The sequence below is a fragment of the Pseudorca crassidens genome, chromosome 19, assembly GCF_039906515.1.
Source record: "Pseudorca crassidens isolate mPseCra1 chromosome 19, mPseCra1.hap1, whole genome shotgun sequence".
NCBI lineage: Eukaryota > Metazoa > Chordata > Mammalia > Artiodactyla > Delphinidae > Pseudorca > Pseudorca crassidens.
Window position 1 is genome coordinate 49,920,477 of NC_090314.1, and position 20,939 is coordinate 49,941,415.

The window sequence follows — 20,939 nt, forward strand, 5'->3', positions numbered from 1 at the left end:
GACTTCTTGTTGGTAACTGTTATTTCTCTCTTACCTCTGGTCTGTTATTACTTGCAAAGAAACTGTTCAAACTGAAAAGCAAGTGCCACAGGGACTCAGAGGGAGGTTGATTGGTAGGGCCTGATTAATCAGAAAATGTTTCCTGGAGCACTCTGATTTGAAGAAGGAGATACGATTGGTGGTCACCCAGTAGACAAATGGATCTCTCACTTTGAGACAATTCAGAACCTTGTGAAAAGAGAGCACTAAGTTAACACTGAAGAAACGATAGAGATGTGGGGAGGGGAGGCCATTTCCACTGCCACCCTCGTAGGACCTAATGGTACAGCCAATTACATGACTTGCAGTCATGGAGGCAGCATTCCCATGCCTTTGTTATTTCAACTTGTAATGCCTTTTTCTCTTCCTCCCTTCTTCCCTTGATACTTATTCTGCTCAGTGACCACTTTTCAGAATTTCATTCTGAGACCTTCTATGGTCTCAGAAGAGGGACTTTCCAATAACCTCTGGACCCTGTTGTATCTACAGATGCCCAGAGACTGAATGAAACTGAAGTATTTAATGTAATAAAGTGTTTAATAGTAAAGTATTTAATACAACCAGAGCCAAAGGGATAATCCCCAGCATGCGCTTTAATGTTCCTTGCCCAGCTGTCTGGTGGGCAAAATAGCCCCAGAAGAGTTCACAAGAGAAAGGCCCTTGGAGCAAGATGGCCCTAGAGCAAGCAGGCAAAGGATCACTCCTCAGTGTGGTGGCCCTCAGGAGGCTGGAATTACAGGAGAAACAATGTGGTAGTCAGGTCATGGCGGGAAAAATTTATCATGATGGCAGCATTCTGGGGCTGTATGAGGAGTCTGTCCCCGCTGGAGCGTCCAGGCAGCTGACGCATCCATCTCCCATGTGGATGTGGTGGGAAGGCAGGCCTGGGGCACTGCCCAGTCACAGCAGCAAAAGGGCTGCATAGTAAAGCAGCAGATGCTGTATTTGCCATTTGAGAAGCCTTATATTGAACACCTTCCATGTGCCAGTCCCTGACATATTCTAGCAAAGAAAATAAATGCATAAATAGATCATTTCTCCATGTGACAACTGCTAAGATAAAGGTATTCATAAGGTACCCCGGGAAAACAGAAGAGGCCTTTAGTGGGGGAAAGGGATTAGTAAAGACTTCTTGGAGGATGTTATGCAAAAGAGGTTATGAATGAGTTAGGTAAAGAAAACAGTGTAAGACTCAAGGGCATGAAGCAGTACAGGGTGAAGAGAATCAGAATCAATTTTGCTGGATTATCAAGTGTAAGTCAGAAAGCTCCTCTTCTGTGTGCCCAATTGAGGTCATGGTTCTCAATACACATATTTTCACAGTCAACACAGTCTAGCAGGTAAAACTCCTGAAGCACAGACTTCCAATAGTGGGAGCAGATACCAGGATTCAAGAAGTGGGCTTTAGGCCTACAGCCCAGGTGACACTCCTGTACTCTCTGGAGCCAAGGTCTGGGGCTTGATGCTACCATTTGTTCTCTCCCCATGCAAGGTAGAGGGTTATGGAGCATTCAGAGACCTATGTGGCATTGTGGTCTCAGAGTCCTCTTCCTGGTCACTTCTCAGACCCTCCCAGAGGTGACCTCCTAGCTCTGGAATTTGGCCCCAGAGCTGCTGGTAGAATGGAAAAACAGACCACTAAAACAGAGGAAAGATAAGGGTCTCCCCTGGGATCTCTGACTTATCCTCACTCTTCTTCTGGTCCCTAAATGTGCTTGTCCTCTGACATTCTATCTTTAGCTCTTTTATACATGACCTACCCAGACATACTCATCTACTCCCATCCCTTCAATTACTGTCTATTTTCTGATGACCCTAAATCTCTAACTCCAACTCCCACCTCTCTCCTGACCTTCAGATCCATATCTCCAACTCCCTGCTAGATGCTCCCTAGGTCTTTTAAACCCATCTGTCCAAAATCAGTATCTCATTGTCCTCCCTCTCAGTCTCCTCCCCTGTATCTATCTTGATTAAGGGCATGAAAACATGGCGAAGGGCCAACGCTGCCTTGCTGAGACATTCAAACTGGTCTTATAGGCAGCTGAGAGCCAAAGAAGGTGGAGTGACCCAAACAGATGCCCAGGGTGCCTGCAACCAAAAGCAAAGAGAATAGAGGAAGCCTTAAGGACCTTCGTTCTTGAAATCATCTTCTCCTCTTCCCTCTTACTCCTGCTCAGTCTTAGTCACCAAGTTCTATTGGTTTTACCTCCTAAATCTCTCTTGGATCCATCCTACCCATCTTAGGTCAGCACCTCAGCACCTCTTCCATAACCTCCCTCTGCCATGGTTTCTCTGCTAATAGGCCATTCTACCCCATTCCCCCTGCCAATTTTATCTCAAGATAGCAAATCTGATCACATCTCTCCATTTTCTCATATTCGTGTGCCCTCCATCATCTTCACTAGTGGGCTTTAAACCCACTGTGGTCCTTCGGGTTTCTCAGAGCTCTTGTGGAGAGCTGAGAATGAGGTGAGAGGGCAGAACTAGGAGTTCCTCCCTTGCTTGACCTCCCCGCACCCCACCTTCCATATCCCTGCTTCAGACAAGGAGCTCTACTGTTTTTTGCTTTTTATGTTGAGTGACCTTGCATGATTTCTTTGGCAGAAAGGGTTCCTAAAGGGTTTCTAAAATGTTAAAAGCCAATGGCTTCCAGAAGAGTCTATATCTAAACATGGCATAATTGGCTCTTTATTCTCTGTCCTCCTCCTACCTCTCTAGCTTTATTTTCCACCACCATCCCATGTATTCTACTATCAAGCCACACTGAACTTGCCCTTCCCTGAACATACCTTTCATGCTGTGGTTCTTCTGCCTATGATGTTACTAGAATGTAAGCTCCTTTAAGGCTGGGACTTTGTTCGCTGCTGTGTCCCCACTGCCTGGAACTATACCTGGCACAAAGTTAAGTACTCAATACATATTTATTAAATGAGTAAGTGTTCTTCCCCAGTTCTCTGCTATGCAAAAGTCTGTTTATTCTTCAAGGCCAACTCAAATGCCACTGCCTCTGGAATTTTCCGTGATTTCCTATCCCCACCCTCCAACTGCCATTGTCAATTTGTTGTTCTCTTTTCTGTTTTCCATAGCACTCAATCTAAATCTGTGTAAGAGTACTCATCATATTGTGCTGTGGCTTTTGTTTGGGGCTCTCCAACCACGCACCCCTGCAGTGTGAACTCCAGGACAGTGCACAAAAAAATGCCTGCACAGGAAATATCTCTGATAAAAGTTACCTCTGCTTCCTCACCCTAGAACTCTGTTCCAAGTTGGTCCCAATCAGGAGTCAACCCATCAGGGCAGAAGGTTAAAACCAGTTTAATCATAGTAGTTAACTTTGACTCCCAAATCTTTCTTGAGCTTTACACTCTCACTCTCTTGAACATACTGACTTGTGACCTTCCACCTGGATTCCTGGATTTTTCTTTGTTTACTCCCTAGCTCAGATCTTATCCTCACCTTGACTCTGATGGGCTGCCAAGGTTGATTCCCTTAGTACTAACTCCTGATGTTTAACCCATAATCTATACGCCCTTCTGATTCTGGTTAAGACTATACTGATCCTAACTAGCCATTTAGCCTCTATAAACAAGTTGCCCTGAGTTAGGCATTGCCAGCCCCACGAATAAAGAGCAGGTAAAGGAGAAAGAGAGTCTTGAGGGATCAGAGAGGCAGCAGATTTGGGGAGCCAAGAAACCAAGTAAAAAAAGCAGTCAAATGAGAGATGCACCTTCAGAAGAGGACAGCTCTCCAGCTGGGGTTTTTCCGGCTTCTGTCAGGTTCAAACCTGCTGCCTCTATAAGCCAGTCCCACAATCATGAACCACCTGGGCCAAAGCAATTATCCATTTGAAGGAGTGCCTTCTCCACTTCTCTAGGAAAGCACCATTCACATAAAGAAATGGGACAGCTGGAGCAAGCTTATTTGCTAAAATTCCATTCACTAAGTGACCATTTTATAAAATTACCAGAACTTTTAAAAAACTATTTTTACATGATATAGCTATTTTTATTACATGGGATTATATTAACAGCCTTAAAGATTTTGAAGGTTAAAATTTTAATTGAAGAAATGAAATTTAAGGTTGATATGCCATTGAGGAACTGGAAAAAGGATAATAAAAATGTAAGCATATGACAAAATAGAAAATGACATTCAACGGTACCTGAAAAAACAAATAAGCAGCTGAAAAAATCCTGCCAAGTATAAGTGCAGAAATTTTGATTTCTAACAAGGAGTGATTAGGATGTTGATTTGGTAGCACTTTACAGAAAGAGTTAACATAAATGAGCAAAACCATTCAAAGCCACAAAAGAGAAAGGAAGGCAGCTTAAAGGGGTTACTATGATAGAGCTTATGAACTAGCCTCAGATTTGATATGCATTAACCAGGAACATGAATTTGTAAAGGACCAAAAAAAAAAAAAAAAAAAGAACATGCTAAAAATCAGGTAAAGCAACAGAAGCAACCACATCACAAATACATTTTGCTAGAAGTAACATACTAAAGTGATATGCAAAGTTAGAAATTGGCAAAACAATTCCTGAAAATGGTAACATTCTATCATGAAACTGAAATTTGGTTACTGATACTGAAAAAAAATATGAATATTAAATATGAATGTTTAATATTATTAAATATGAATATTTCTATGATTAAATATTTCTATAAAGAGTTAAAAAACAGCTTTATTGAAATATGACTGACAATCAACTACATGTTTGATAAATTTTGATATATACGCTATTTCCATAAAGTCTTTAAATTACTCTGACTTCAGACAAATTAAATATTCCTGAAAATATTACCATAAAATAAAATAAAAACCTGTCAATTAGAACTTCCCAGAAATCTCTGAAACCTTTTAAAACTAGCCCATAAAATAGTAATTGCTGGGAACTTTATGAAGAGGTATGAGAAACATTTTTTTGGAAAAATGGTATTAGGGGTCATCTCCATTTTGGCCTTTTGAGTTGTCTGGGGCTGGGATAAGTTGAGGGCATGTCTCTGACAAGCATAGTTCCTTCACTCTCTCCCACTGATAGAGGTTTTCAGGGGTGGGGTTGAGCTTGTTGCCTGGAAGCTTGTTGCCTGGAAGAGGGTGGTGGTAATGTCTTCTCTAGACAGATCCAAATTCTCATCCTCACCACTACCTTTGGGGACAAGGGATGGAGAAGCAGAAGGAAAATGAAAAGCAGTCAAAGGAGGTTGGTGTCACAAAGCTAAGAGTCCTCTGAGGGAGTTATGCCATGCCTCCCCTAAAGAAAATTAAGGTGTGAAATCACCACTCTTCACAGACTCTCAGCTCACTCAATTACTAAATATTTATTGAGTGCATACTACATGAGCCATTGTTCTAGGTGTTAAGGTGACAGCAATAAATAAGACACATGAAAATCATGCCCTCGTGACACTTAGATTCTAGAGAGAAAACAATAAACATAAACAAACAGAAATATACAGTGGTGTACCGGTAAATATTTACCAACCAGTTCTCAGAAAAACAAAATCAAACCCTGATTTGTAACCTCTGACAATTTCAGTGATATAAATACTTCCACCACTGTAGTAAACAATAATGGAAAAGAATATGAAAAAGAATATACATATATATATATATATGACTGAATCACTTTGCTGTATACCAGAAACTAACACAACATTGTAAATCAACTACACTTCAGCTAAATTTTTTTTAAAACCTCTACCATGGTCTTCAGGTAACCAACCTACATCATTAAATGCAGAGCTGGGAAGAGAACGGCTTGCCCATTCGAGTTGCTCCAGAACACCACTGGATATTTACCTTAAAGTCAGGTAGTGATAAGTGCTATAAAGAAAAACAAAGCCTGGCAGTTTTAGAGAGTAGTCAGAAAAGGCCCTTCTGAGATTGGAAGAGGAAAATACAGATGCCCATTTACTGCACACTTATTTTTAGTGTCAGAAAACAATGGTAGGCACTTTCATATAAATAAACTAAATGCCATTCCCGTTGACAGATAAGGAAACTGTAAGTTACGTAAATTTCCCATAGTCTTAAAGCTAGTAGGACATTTTTGAGGGATTCATTGGCTTGTTTAGCCTCCAAGCTTCTATTCTATCCAACACTCTCCCTCAAACTGTCAGTATGGAAGGAGAGGAGGCAGTGGTATTAGGACACAAGACAGGCAGCTGAAAAAAAGAAAAAAAGGTTCTTAAGACTTATACTGGTCAGGACTTCCCTGGTGGTGCAGTGGTTAGGAAGCTGCCTGCCAATGCAGGAGACATGGGTTTCAGCCCTGATCCGGGAAGATCCCACATACCGCAGAGCAACTAAGCCCCTGCGCCATAACTGCTCAGCCCGCGTGCCTAGAGCCCATGTTCCGCAAGAAGAGAAGCCACCGCAATGAGAAGCCCACGCACCGAAACGAAGAGTGGCCCCCGGTAGCCGCAACTAGAGAAAGCCCACAGGCAGCAACTAAGACCAAACGCAGCCAAAAATAAATTAAAAAAAAAAAAAAAAGACTTATACTGGTCACCAAAACTGTCAACATTAATAATTTCCCGGCCTGCCTCCCCCATACAAGGATTAGTGAGGCCTCTCCAAGTCTGTTTCCTCACTCACGAAATCGGGTTAAAAGGACTGCCTCCTCGCTGGAAAGGAGTTCTATTAAACGAGATAGTGGATGCACCTAATAACTGCCCTCCTAAAAAAACCTCCCAAATCTTCAAATTTCACTTCACCAATTAACTCAGCCCATGCCTTACGGTCAGACCAACGACTACGGGAGATCCAAAGCCGCAAAAAGGTGCCGATGTGAACGGCCCTATCTGGGCTCAGGGGAAGGTTTCTGAGACACGACCCTCGGGAGACGTCAGACGTGGAAGCTAAGGAAAAGGGACGCGGGGTGAAAAGAGGCAACAAAGGAGGATTTACAAGCTCACCTTAATTTTTATAGCTTATTGATAAGCCCTGGGCGGGAGCAAGGGCGCAAGCACCTTTGGTAGGAAGTGAGGCCCGAACCGCTAGTTCCCTCAAGCGTGTTACTTCTATGTGGAGAGCGGGGTATAGAAACAGGGGGCGAGGCGCCGGAAAGACTTTTCAGACAGTGGCAAGGCGTGCCTCCGAACCCCTTTCCCAGCCCACCCAGGAAGAGCCTGGTGGAGTCCCAGCAGGATTTTGTGCGAGGGCCTAGCCGAAGTCCACAGAAGAGCCCGCTCGGAGGGCCAAGGCGAGAAGTAGGCTGCGCGCGCAGCCCACTCCCGCGCGGGAGCCTCACGTGTTCAGGACGCACCACCAGACGAACAGGCAGGGGGGTGCCGACAACCCCTTGTTTTCCTTACAGAGCCATTATTTGCTACAACCACCATTTCCATTTTGTTTTCACGGTTTTTTTTATGTAGTAGCCATTACCTTGAGTCAAATATGTGCTCTCTGCCAAGCAGGATACAGGCTTCCCTACTCTCATCTTCCCCGTTACCCCCTCCTGTCGTCCTAGCTTCCGGCCCGCCCCGCCTGTCTCAGCCAACTCTCGCTAAGCTTCTGCGTAGACGTCACGAGTTTCTAGGCAGATCAGGCAAATCCTCCGGCCAGGAGCGTCTTCGTGCGCGCCCGCCCGGCTGTGCCTACCAAACGGTCGGAGCGCGTGGCGGGCGCCTGAGAGGGAAGCGGGCGAGGCGAGGAGCGGGTGGGGCAGCAAGGAGCGGCCCTCAGTGAGAACTTGGGTCTTGTTTTCTTTGCTTAGATTCATGCTGGGGTCTTCTCCCAGCTTTCCTGTCAAATCTGTGGGGGTCTGGCCTCCTGGTGGGCTTCACCTCCTCACACTCCGGAATTTTTGAGGATCACTCATTGAAGTATTTCCCCCACATAGTTAAAAAATGTAAAATACCAACCACCTTTAAAAGGCTTCATGGCCTGTTGGGCTCAGAGCCACGTTGTGTACACACTGCACGGGAAACTCCTGCCGAGCCACAACTGACTGGGCTCTGTATCCGAGGGGTGGGCGCAGCCCCTCACTCAAAGATTTGTAAATAATTTATCTAGTTCATTAATTCATTCGTTTATAGTCGTTGAACACCTACAGCCATTCTGGGTGCTTGGGATCCATCAGTGAAAAAGGCCCTGCCCTCATGGGGCTTACAGTCCAGGCCGGAAGTAGACCAGACTCCCAGGCCTAAGGGGTCAGGGGGAGTGTGGTAGAAGGTGGTGCTGCTGGGGGAAAAGAAAGCAGCAGCATCGACCGAGGGTGTGCTGGGATGCGGCCTGGGCACCCGGGGTTGAAAAGTGCTGGTCACAGTGGGCTTCGTTGAAAAGACACATTGAACTGGGTGAAAGAGTGTCCAGGAATGAGGAAGCAAATTCCAGGCATAGCGAAGAGACAGTGTTCAAAGGGTGGGATGTGACTCAGGTGTGTGTAAGAAACTGCAAGAACCCCTGGGATGTAAATGGATGGTGAGCATCCCAAACTCTGACAGGAAGTCCAGTTCGGCTACACAGCCAAAGCCATCCAACAGCACATGCATGTTTGCCACCCTCCCCTCATTGCCCACCACTCTCCCTGCAACCCTTTAGTGGCTGGAGTACAGGCCTAGAATAGCCGACAGTTTAAACCTTTAATTTAGGTATAGTCTACAGAGTGAGCAAAAGGGATTTCAAGATTTAAAAACTGTTTCCCATTAGGGATGCCACTTTCTTTTTCATTAAGAAAATGAATATAAAATTTCATGTTTCAGTACCTGATCATAACATGCCACAGGGAAAACGAGGATGAACTTCTCTAATTTTCTCAAATAAGCCTGGCCTGACCTCTTCTCCATATCACTTCATGCTTTAACAGACTTCTGCACATAATAGAAAATGCAGCTCAAAGGGGACCTTTCTGAGAGACCGTCTCAACTCCTTCAGAGAGAAGTAATGATTCCCTCCTCAATGCTCCCTGATCAATTTGCTTGTCATTATCAGCAGCATCAAAGAACAGCACAATCACCATCATCACATTTATTGAAGACTTAGGTGCCAATAGTTGGACTGAACACTTGAATTAACTCATTTAATTCTCATTTTACTCCCTCTCAATATTTATGATAACATTCGGCACAGTATATTGTTAATTGTATTTACATTTGTCTTTCCCTCCAACTACCAGGAATTCCTATGTCATAGGATAAATCTTGGTAACTTCAACACCTTACTACAAGCCTGGCTCGATAATTGTTTGCTGAAAGAATGTATGAATATAAGTAGTCCCAATTGGGGCTTTTGTACTCTTTTCAGCAGAGCTGTTGTTACTCAAAACACTTGTTTTGAAATGCCCTTCAGAGTCTGAGGTTACTTTATTTAGAATCTCTTCATGTTAGGAGGTCTTCCTTTGAAAGAGATGTAAGTTACTCAGAGCTAAGTTTGGGGAATAAGGTGACTGAGTAATATCACTTTTGTCCAAAGAATAATATTGGGTTGGCCAAAAGGTTCGTTGGTTTTTTTAACCGTAAGATGGCTCTAGTAGCACTTAGTTGTCTTTAACTTCATTGGAAACAATTATGTTAGATTGTATGTGACAGCTGTCAATATCAGCATGCATTTAAAAAAAGACTTATCAAAGTTGGTGAATTTTTGTGTAGCCTTTTAGTATTGAAGATGGAAGAAAAAAGCAACATTTTTGGCATATTATGCTTTATTATTTCAAGAAAAGTAAAAACGCAAGCGAAATGCAAGAAAAGATTTGTGCAGTGTATGGAGAACGTACTGAGACTGATTGAAAGTATCAAAAGTGGTTTGCAAAGTGTCGTGCTGGAGATTTCTCGCTGGACGCTGCTCCATGGTCAGGTAGACCAGATGAAGTTGATAGTGATCAAATCGAGACATTAATTGAGAACAATCAACGTTAAACCATGCAGGAGATAGCCCACATACTCAAAATATCCAAATCAGGGTTGAAAATCATTTGCACCAGCTTGGTTATGCGAATTGCTTTGATGTTTGGGTTCCACATAAGTGAAAAAAACCTTCTTGACCATATTTATGCATGCAGTTCTCTACTTAAACGTAATGAAAATGTTCTGTTTTTAAAACAAGTTGTGAGAGGAGATGAAAAGTGGATACTGTACAATAATGTGGAACAGAAGAGATCGTGGGGCAGGCGAAATGAACCACTACCAACCACACCAAAGTCCGGTCTTCATCCAAAGAAGGTGATGTTGTGTATATGGTGGGATTGGGAGGGAGTCCTCTATTATGAGCTCCTTCTGGAAAACCAAATGATTAATTCCATCCCAGTTAGACCAACTGAAAGCCGCACTCGACGAAAAGCGTCCAGAATTAGTCAACAGAAAATGCATAATCTTCCATCAGGATAAGGCAAGACTGCATGTTTCCTTGATGACCAGGCAAAAACCGTTACAGCTTGGCTGGGAAGTTCTGATTCATCTGCCATATTCACCAGACATTGCACCTTCGGATTTCTATTTATTTTGGTCTTTACAAAATCCTCTTAATTGAAGAAAATTCAATTCCCTGGAAGACTGTAAAAGGCACCTGGAACAGTTCTTTGCTCAAAAAGATAAAAAGTTTTGGGGAGATGGAATTATGAAGTTGCCTGAAAAATGGCAGAAGGTATTGGAACAAAAGGGTGAATACATTGTTCAACAAAGTTCTTGGTAAAAATGAAAAATGTGTCTTTTATTTTTACTTAAAAACCGAAGGTACTTTTTGGCCAACCCAACAGAATAGCTTAATAAAGAGACTGATATTTCTTATGTAGCTTAAAAGCCAGTTCTAAATCACTTCCCAAAAATGTTTTGAATAATAGTGTCATCACTGGATTAAATTTATAGCCTCCCAAAGTGATTGTTTTGAATGGTAGCATTTACTTGGGAGTGTAAATTTTGATATGCCTATTGTTTTATGCGTGTATAAAAAAGACCAAAAAAAAAAACAACTCTCTTTCAGACCAGCATACAAGTAAAGGTAGACTTGTACACAACCCAGTGTATGAAAATTAAAATGGAGAATTAGAGGATAGTCACTCATTTATGGAATATCCATAATATGCTAGGCACTGTGCCAGGTGCTGGAGATGCAAGATGATGAAAGTATTATCTCTTGTTCTTAAAGAATTCCTAGTACAGTAATGATTACATCATTAAAATAATGCACTGAGGTGAATTACATTTTAATATACATAGCTTCAGAAATCGTGTTTGGCATAAAGTGAGGTACAGATAATGTGTAATAAGTGAGGGATTATGAAGTGGGATAGGATTAGTCAAGAAAGTCCTTTCTTAGAAGAAATTTGCTTGAATGGGGTTTTGAAAGAAAAACTTGGTATGGATTGGCAGAGAAAAGAAGTGGACACTTAAGATTTAACTAAGCCAAAGTAGTAATCCAAATGTTGCTTGGTGAACCTGGAGGTAGATCAGAAAGAGATGGATTATCTTGAGGGATATTTCATAGAGGTCATGAAGAGAGAGTCCTGAAGAAGCATTTCTCCCATAAGAGAACAGGACTTGAGTGAACATGTTTTCTAGATTCAGGGTCACTTTCCACTGGACTGCCAGATAAACACTGCCAAATTTCATCTCTCTAAACCTCACTTTTCATATGTCTATGCTAACAGCCATCTTCTATTGACTCAAACAGAGGCAAACATGTAAACAGGTAAGTGCAATACAAGCTTATATAGGAATCTCACTTAATTTCATAACTCCTTCATTATTTCTCATATTTTCCTATGTCTTTTTGCTATGCACATAAACCAAACTGAAATAGATGCAAGAATTTCTTTTCGTACCTCCATACCACTGATACTCTTGCTACAATTTCTCCAGACCATGCAAGCTTTTAGGGAAGGAGCTAACTTTGAACAGTATCAAAGAAAGAATTTCCTATATCCTTTTTCTCTTTTTTTGTCACTTTCTCCAGCATTGCTGTCTCCTTTCTTTCTCTCCAACTTTTGGCGCTTCTCATAAGGATGGAAATGCTACTGTTTGGTGTCTGGGCCCTGCTGGCCCTGATTCCTTGCCCAGGTGAGGCTATTTGGGAAAGTTTCTTTAGCTAGTATGTGCCAGGGCACAGGTCAATGAGAAAGAGGTTAGGAAATCCTGAGTGGGGTGACACTTTAGTATTCACTCATCTGGACCCTTGGGAGAGAGTCCTATTTCTTGGATCTAGGACACAGAATCATAGGTGTTTCCGGCTTGTAACTGGGAAAACCCACATTAAGGGACAGGATAATAGACCATCAGAAAAAACCCTCTCTAAGAAATATACCTTCTCTGCTTGGCTCCCTGCTGCCCCTGGACTGTCCTATTCTGCTCTCGGGAATATTTTTACTTCTTTGTTGCCATCTTTTATGTCACGATGAGCTACAATAGGATCTCGATAGGACAGGGCCCATAGTGCAGTTGTGAAGAGCGAGTTCTCCAGATGGCAAGAAAGGAACTGGAGGCTTAGTGGGTAACATTGCTGCAAGAGCTGTGTATTCCCAGAAGGGACTAGTATTTGGGAGATGAAGTAGATGGTGGACATGGAATAGCTAAAGGGGACCGGTAAGGGACGTTTTCGGGACACTGTGCCCCTCACCTATATCAGACATTTAAAACTTACCTGATGTCTCTCTCACTGTTCCTGAGAAGAGTTCCCTAACAGACTAAACTCTTAAGCATCCAAAAACATCTGTTGCCTTAGCACCAAAGCAAAATGGAATAGTCTCACTTTGAGAAGAAGAGGTGAAAAGTTCCATGGAAATGAGTGACCCTAGGAGTCACGTTTATACCAGTGGTTCCCATAATTTGGTGTGCACAAAGGTCACCAGGAGTGCTTGTTTTGTTCCCTTGAGTGTTTCCAGGTCCTGCCTTCACAAATTCTTAATCATTCAGTCTGAGGTGGAGCTGGAATCTGCAATCTACAAGCATTCCAGCATAATTCTGGTGAAGGCAATTCTTAGACCATAATTTGAGAAACACTGCTTTGAGGTATAAGTAACAAAGCTCTTTTTTTTCAGGGGTCTACTTACCCCATGAGGGCCCTCAGCAGCCAATTCTGGAAGTTTCCAAGATTTCTGGAAGTTTAGGAAGAGAATGGTTTCCTGGGCATGATTTTTAGCAACGCCATAGTTTCCATGGTGACACTATTAGAGAAATCGAGATCCCAAGAAAGATGTTGAGAGGAGGGAGTGGTGGTAGAGTCAGGATTCTAACTTGTTCCTTAAGGGTCTTTTTCTTGTTTGTCCCCTGTACCTTTTTATTCAGGGTAGGTTTCCTATTCTCTAACCTGTAACTAGATAGAATAGGCTCTGTATTTTCTTTCTTGGGTCTTGTGGTCCTCACCAGAGTCTTTGGCATATGTGGTTGACCTTTTCAGGGGCTGCAGAAGACCTATTTGGGGTTTCTGTTTGGCCACATCAGGCCCTTGTAAAGTATGGGCAGTCCCTAATGGTCAACTGCAGCACCACCTGTCCAGACCTGGGACCCAGTGGAATTGAGACTTTATTAAAGAAAACCCAGGTGGGCAAAGGGCCTCAGTGGAAGGAGTTTCACCTGGAAGATGTCACACAGAATTCCATCCTGCAGTGCTTCTTCTCTTGTGCAGGGATCCAAAAGGACATAAGCCTTGGCGTCACTGTGTACCGTGAGTGGGGCTGAGGGCTGGGGAGGAAGGGAAGAGTGGGGGAACATGACTGTGCCTTCTTTAGGGAATAATAAGAAAGAGACTTATTTTAGGCGAGAGAATTGTGGCCCTTAATAAAGATTTCTGTCCTACTGTAGGGATTCTAGAGCCAATTATTTCTCTTTCCCTTTGGTGTAGGACTTTAAATTAGGAGCAGACCATAGAGCACATCCAGACATCTGTGCTTTTGAGAATATGTTCAAATAGAGGAGGCATTTGCTAATGATGCTAATTTATAAGTTATCAAAAAAGTATAAAATCATTGTTGAATTATTTGTCACAAATTTTTAGAATAAACAGGGATTAGGGAAAGCGGGGTCTTTGTAGGCTGGGGTAGCTGGAGGAGTCTCCACAGAAAAGGAGGCCCTTGAGCTTCATTCCTGCAAATGGTTAGGTTTTGAAGTGATGGGAATGGGCGAGGAGCCTCTCTCAGGTAGGCAAATAGCTTTGGCAAAGATGTATCCATAAGAATAAGTGTGATCTCTGGGGTGTCAGAGCTTGGTTAGCTAGGGTGTCGTTTTCGTGTGACGGTAAGAAGCTCCTCAGAAGTTGCTCGTGCCTCTGAAGCACCTCTGGTAAGAGAGAAAAGCTCTCCAGAATGGCAGCAACTATCAAAGCAGGGGGCCCCTCACCAGTTAACATTTCTTGGCTTTAGCCACCTTTGATGGGACGAAGAAGGCTAACTCATCTCATCTAGGGCAGAAAGCTGACACTGTTCATCAGATGGTTTAAGAGTAGTGGTCACCTTCTGTCACAGGCTTCCTGTCCTATACTAGTTCTTTCTGGAGAGTTGAGTATCTTTCTCTCATCAAGCCCACCTTTCTGTCTTAAAGAGCCACCAGCGCAAGTGATCATGGAGCTGCAGCCTGAATGGGTGGCTGTGGATGACGCCTTTACAGTGACATGCCACGTGCCCAGTGTCACACCCCTGGAAAACCTCACCCTTACCCTTCTCCAGGATAACCAAGAACTACATAGAAAGAATTTTAGGAGCTTGGCTGTGGCCTCCCAAAGAGCTGAGGTCACCATCAGTGTCAAAGCCCAAAGGGAGGATGACAGGTGCAATTTCTCCTGCCATGCAGAACTGGACCTGAGTTCACATGGTGGAGGGCTCTTTTGCAGCAGCTCAGCCCTCAAGGTGCTCCGAATCTTTGGTGAGTCAGAGCCCAGGTGTGGAAGGAATCCTGGGGCTCAGTTTCCTCAGCTTACCTTGGCCTTTGGCCCTCATTTCCCATAGTGTTTAGGATGAGGGTGTAAGGGTAATTGAGCTCCACCTTGACTTGAGTTTTAAACTCACTGTGAGGGACAGAGAGCTTCTAGCCCCACTCCCTACATTGTGGGGTCCTATATGACATGTGATTTATCATGGCTTTTCTCCTTTCTTTCCTTTTCCTCATTTCTTGGCAGAATTCTCTCAGAGCCCCCAAATCTGGGTCTCTTCACTTCTGGAAGCTGGGATGGCAGAGACCATGAGCTGTGAGGTGGCTAGGGTGTTCCCAGCTGAAGAGGTAATGATCCGCATGTTCCTGGGAGACCAGGAGCTTAGGCCCTTCCTCTCCTGGGAGGGAGACACAGTATGGGCCAATGCCAGTGTTCGGGCCATGGAGACTGGTGATCAGGAGCTGTCTTGCCTTGTATCTCTGGGTCCGATGGAACACAAAACAAGAGAGCCAACAAGAGAGTCTATAGTAAGTGACCTGCCTCTTCCCTTCCCTTGACAGTTCTCTGCCATTGAAAATGTCCACAGTAAAGCCTTGGTGATTCAACTGCAAATTTCCCTACTAATCTTTGCTAGGTATACTCCAAAGTGAACATTAGTTTTCATCTTTCTCTAAGCGCAGGGATGCGCTGAGGCAGTAGTTCTATCTAGCCTTCACCCTGTTTCCTTAGGCCATCATACTTACAGAGTGATTCTGAATGCTTGAACTTATTCCTAGGAACAATGATTTGAAGTGAGGAGGAAATGTGTAAGATGAAAAGACATCTCGCTATCCTTGCAGCAGAGGCATAGCCAGATATGTGCATGCGGCACTTGTTACAGGAGAAGCTCGCAAATTCCCACAGCATCTCGTCGCTCCCGCCAGTCAGCACAGAAGCAGTAACGGTATCCAGAGCCTTTCCCCTGCTCTCCGCCTGCCCGAGGGGTGCCACCAGCAGCAAGAGTACAGAAGTGGCTGTCAGTTTTGAGAAATATGTTTCATTCCCTTTTTCCTTTCTTTATAGGCTTCCCTCTGCCAATCCTGGAGATAGAAGAATTACACCCATTGGCAGGGACAGAAATTAACGTGACCTGCTCAGGGCATGTATTAACATCACCCAGCCCTACTTGTCGGCTTCAGGGAGCCCCAGATCTCCCTGCCCCTGGGGAGCCTGCCTGGCTTTTACTTACCGCCAGGGAGGAAGATGATGGCCGAAATTTCTCCTGTGAGGCCTCTTTGGAGGTTCAGGGTCAGCGGTTGAGCAAAACCACTGTGATCCAACTCCATGTCTTATGTGAGTAGAAGCCTGATCTTTCTTGTCAAAACAAGGATGATTAGTGTTCCATTTCCAGAGATCTTGGCCAGCAGCTTCATTATTAGAGTTGCCACATTTTTCTCATTTTTAAAAAAAAAGGAGAAAATAAAATTAAAGCTCTTCAAGCTTACCTTACCCCTAGGAAAGTGAGTAGGGAGAACCCTAGGGGGAAACCAGGAAGAGAAAAGAAAAAGTGGTTAAAGTGATCAGGCAGTATTAGTTGAGGGCCAAAGGCTGAGAACATAGGAATCGATAGTTGGAGCCTATGCTGAGGAGGGAAATTTCCTCATAAAAACTTGAATTTTGAAAAGTAGAAAAATCGTTGTCTCTGGGTTCACCCCTACCCATGTTCTCACTCACTGAGAAGCAAAGATGGGAAGCAGGGACCCCAGGGCCATCATTGATCAAGCAGTTCAGATCATTTAGTCTTAATCCATTAAAATGCCCTGTGCTGCATCTCAGTCTCGTCCAAGGAGGAAAAAGAGTAGCTCAAAGCAGGGAACTGATGGTCCTCCCCTTGGGAAAGAAAGCTATTGGGTGGAGGAGACACAGCGTCTGGATTAGGGGAGGGACAGGGAGCTGAGCATGATGGAGACAAGGGAATGTGGCGCCCTGAGCTGGCCCCTCTGGGGACCTGTTTTTCCAGACAAGCCACGATTAGAGGAATCTGGTTGCCCTGGCAATCAGACCTGGTTGGAAGGGATGGAGCAGATGCTTGCCTGTGTCCCAAAGGGAAACCCGACACCAATCTTGTCGTGTACCTGGAATGGAACGATCTTTGACCTTGAAGTGCCACAGAAGGCAACCCAGGGCCACTCTAGAACCTACTGCTGCACAGCCACTAACCGCTGGACTCTGTCAGCAAAGACATTGCTGTCATTGTTCAAGGTGACTGCAGCTCCCCTGCTGCCAGGCCCAGGATGGAAATCCCCCAGGGGCTGGGATTCTTAAACAAACATGGAAAGAAGAAAGATTTCGGTGGGCTGGGGAGGGTGAGACTGACAAATGGGCCTTGTGGGCTGGGGTGGGGCGATTCTCCTGCCCTCGATCACTCCCAATTCTCTGTCTTCTGTGCTTGGGCAGGACTGGATGAAGGAGTCAGTTCCACCATCTTCGTCATTATTATTGTCATCCTTGGAGTGGGCGTAATCATCATAGCACTGTGTTTGAACTATCGGCCCTGCAAGATAGAGGGGAGGAACTTGCCCTATAGGCAGAAGGAGAAGAACAAAGAGGAGGAAAGCCAGTTTGCTGTTCAACAAGCAGAAAAGCACAATGCACAGAACTGTTAGTTAGAAAGAGCTATTTGGTTGAAGGCACCCTCTACTACTGGGGTTTCCTGAGAGAGGGAAGAGGGAGTAGAAGAGAAAGAAAGAGACATTATCCTTTGTGTTCTATGGTCCCATAAAACAGTGTTTCAGGCCCTCATGTCCTGTGGATCCAATCCACCCACAAGCTCCGCTCCTCTGAGTAGGAATTCAGTCTCAGTGTTAACTGGTGAGAGAGCCTCTTGCTCCTTGCTGTGTGATTTACCAGTCCACTCTCAGATTCAGAAAAGAAGATCCTGCCTGTGCCTTGTCACCCCCATTCCCACTGCCCTTTGCTCCCAAACATCAGACTGAAGAGATAGCCAGAAATATCTCTGAAATACAACTCATTTCTCATGGTTTCCTCATGACTAAGTGGGAACCAATTTCTTAGTCTGGGGACTGGAGTTTGAAGGGAGTCAATACCAAACAAAGGGCGAGGAATCAGAACCTGATTCCCGCCTACACATTCCTGTGCTCCCCTAGCCTGGGGTTCTGGAATGCTGGCTCCCAGAGCTGAGCTTGATGACATCATTAAGGCTCAGTGTCTGGTTAGGCTTCAACTCACTAACCATCTATTGTGTGCCATAGAGGAGTATACAAATCATAAGAAATTCCACACTGGGTCAGACATGCAGCTTTCCTAGCCCAGTGTTCTGTCCCTGAAATGGAAGGTAGAGTTCTTCCATGAAATTGAGCTCCAAACTTCTCTGAATTCCTTTTCATAATCCATTATAGAGTAAATCATCTGTGAGTTCACATTAAACATATTAATTTTTTTTACCCGTACAAGCTCTTAGGTTAGAGTTCCAATGTTTATTCTCCTTTTACATAAAGAAGTATATATTTTTATATGTCTGCAAACTTCCCTTTAAGCTTCAGGAGGACTCCTCCTGTGACAATGTTCACTATATGATTGAGCTTCCTTCTCTGTTCTTTGGAAAGATTATATTCACCCGCTAGAGAAGACATGAAGGATTGTAAAACCAGGTCTTTTCTCCAAAATCAGTCATGTATGGGTTACTGAAATGTTGGAAATGATAAAAAGTAAAAGTGATTTTATGACCTCTGAAAGTATTTCTCTTCTGTGTCACTGCTGAAAGTTTTTATTAAGTCACATAGTTGCACTTTGAGAACAATCTCTATGAAAAGAATGTCAAGTTGGTAGCATAACCAAACAGCCCAGGGCAGGTGGTGCATTAGTTCAGGAAGCAGCCTTTCTGACTTGCCTTCAAAACTAAAGTCCAGACTTCCAGATACAGGTCCACAGCCTTCCAAATTGAAGACACCAGATAGAAAGAACACAGCATCAGGCATCAAAGTGAAAAAACTGTCTCATTCTTGCCAGACCTTTCCTGAGTCTGGGTTATGGATTAGCTATAATATAATCCTTTGGTTTCAACACATACAAAGCAGCAGGGATACAATGGTGAACAAAATACTGTCCCTGCTGCTACAAGCTAGAGCACGTCAACAGGAAAGCACAATTGCACCTTAAATGCTATGAATGGGGAAGTACAGGCCCTTAGGAGAACACCTAACTCAGGATCAAGGAAGGCTTCCCGGGGGGAGCTTGGAAATACCCCGTTTGATTTTGCAAAACAGCAGCCCTCCAAAATGACCTTCTCTGCTTCAATTTTCCTACTAAATATACTAGCCACTGCTCTCTCATCATGTGAGTAATAGAAATTATTCACTTTTCTGAATTGAGCACTTGGGGAAATAAGTTAGAAAGAAGAGTATGGAGTTGCCTCATCTGGGAATCTTCAGTCGTTTCAGTGTCTTGGGATCAGCTGCATCAGGTCTGTAGCTGTCTCATATCTGCAAACCCCACCTCATGGCCCCAGTGCTCTGTGGAACAGTGAATCCTAAACAGGAGGGAGGAAGGGGGTCATTCGGACTTGGTCCACCTTGGAGACCCTGGAGGCTTAGCCTGCTCCTGCCTTTGCTTCTCACTGCCACATGGTGTCACTGTTGACAGCGTCCTACACAGTCCATCAAACCTTGCAGTACTACAAATCCAGGTTCCCGGGTGGGCTGCCGAGGATTTTCCAGGGAGGACAATCGGCTTCCCAGGGCTTGGTCCAGCTTCAGTGATGCCTTGCATGGATTTCCAGGGTTACAGTTCTTAGAGCTGGATACTTTGGATTAGCTGTCCTCCAAGGCTTCTCAGATTTGGGTAGGCCCTTGCCCTCATAGATTTGGAACCTCTGCTTCCTTTCTCTCCCCAGGGATCCACACAGCCAGGGGTCAGGTGGCCCCTCCTAGTCAATTCTTAAAGCACAAAGGATCTCGTTACATCTTTTTTCCAGAATAATACAGCTGGCCACTGCTCACCCTTCTAAGGGTAGCTGCCTTTAGTGTCTCCTGGGGGCCCCACCCCCTAAAAGGTTTTGATCATACTCCTTTTCTGAAAATAGAGTAACCAGCTCACACTTAACTGCAGCTACCCTGATTATCTCCAGGTGAAGAGAGCAACCTTTAATACTCCAAAATTTAACCTTTTAGGAAAGTCAAGGTGACTTTCTTTTAGACCTGAGAAAACAAAAATCTTCAGTGAAGCTTCTTACTATAGGGATGATAATAACAGCATTTATCTATTACATAATTATATTTGGAAAGAAATGTCATAGTACTGGTAAAAACACTAGCATAGTGTCATATACATGTATTTACAAGTATTAGTTTTTACTATATAATGCTGGTGGTAATCACACCCATAATAAACTGAAAGCAAGAGACAGAAATCTGAGCTCTACCCACCACCAGTCCCTCCCATCAGGACACTTACATAAGCCTCTTAGATAGCCTCATCCACGAGAGGGCAGACAGCAGAAGCAAGAAGAACTACAATCCTGCAGCCTGTGGAACAAAAACCACATTCTCAGAAAGATAGACAAGATGAAAAGGCAGAGGGCTATGTACCAGATGAAGGAACAAGATAAAACCCCAGAAAAACAACTAAAGTGGAGATAGGCAACCTTCCAGAAAAAGAATTCAGAATAATGATAGTGAAGATGATCCAGGACCTCAGAAAAAGAATGGAGGCAAAGATTGAGAAGATGCAAGAAATGTTTAACAAAGACCTAGAAAGAAACAGAGATGAACAATACAATAACTGAAATGAAAACTACATTAGAAGGAGTCAATAGCAGAATAACTGAGGCAGAAGAACGGATAAATGACCTGGAAGACAGAATGGTGGAATTCAGTGCTGTGGAACAGAATAAAGAAAAAAGAATGAAAAGAAATGAAGACAGCCCAAGAGACCTCTGGGACAACATTAAACACAACAACATTCGCATTATAGGGGTCCCAGAAGGAGAAGAGAGAGAGAAAGAACCAGAGAAAACATTTGAAGAGATTATAGTCGAAAACTTCCCTAACATGGGAAAGGAAATAGCCACCCAAGTCCAGGAAGCGCAGAGAGTCCCATACAG

The 20,939-nt window shown here is 43.8% G+C and overlaps 1 protein-coding gene across 1 annotated transcript; it reads left to right on the forward strand.

Moving 5' to 3' along the window:
• Positions 1-11,981: 11,981 nt before the first annotated feature.
• Positions 11,982-17,484, forward strand: LOC137213082 (intercellular adhesion molecule 1-like). The gene is given in 8 exon segments (XM_067717453.1): positions 11,982-12,036; positions 13,373-13,639; positions 14,512-14,832; positions 15,086-15,370; positions 15,902-16,171; positions 16,839-17,036; positions 17,039-17,080; positions 17,276-17,484. Coding segments are annotated over 8 exon segments (1,647 nt in total).
• The last annotated feature ends 3,455 nt before the right edge of the window (positions 17,485-20,939 follow it).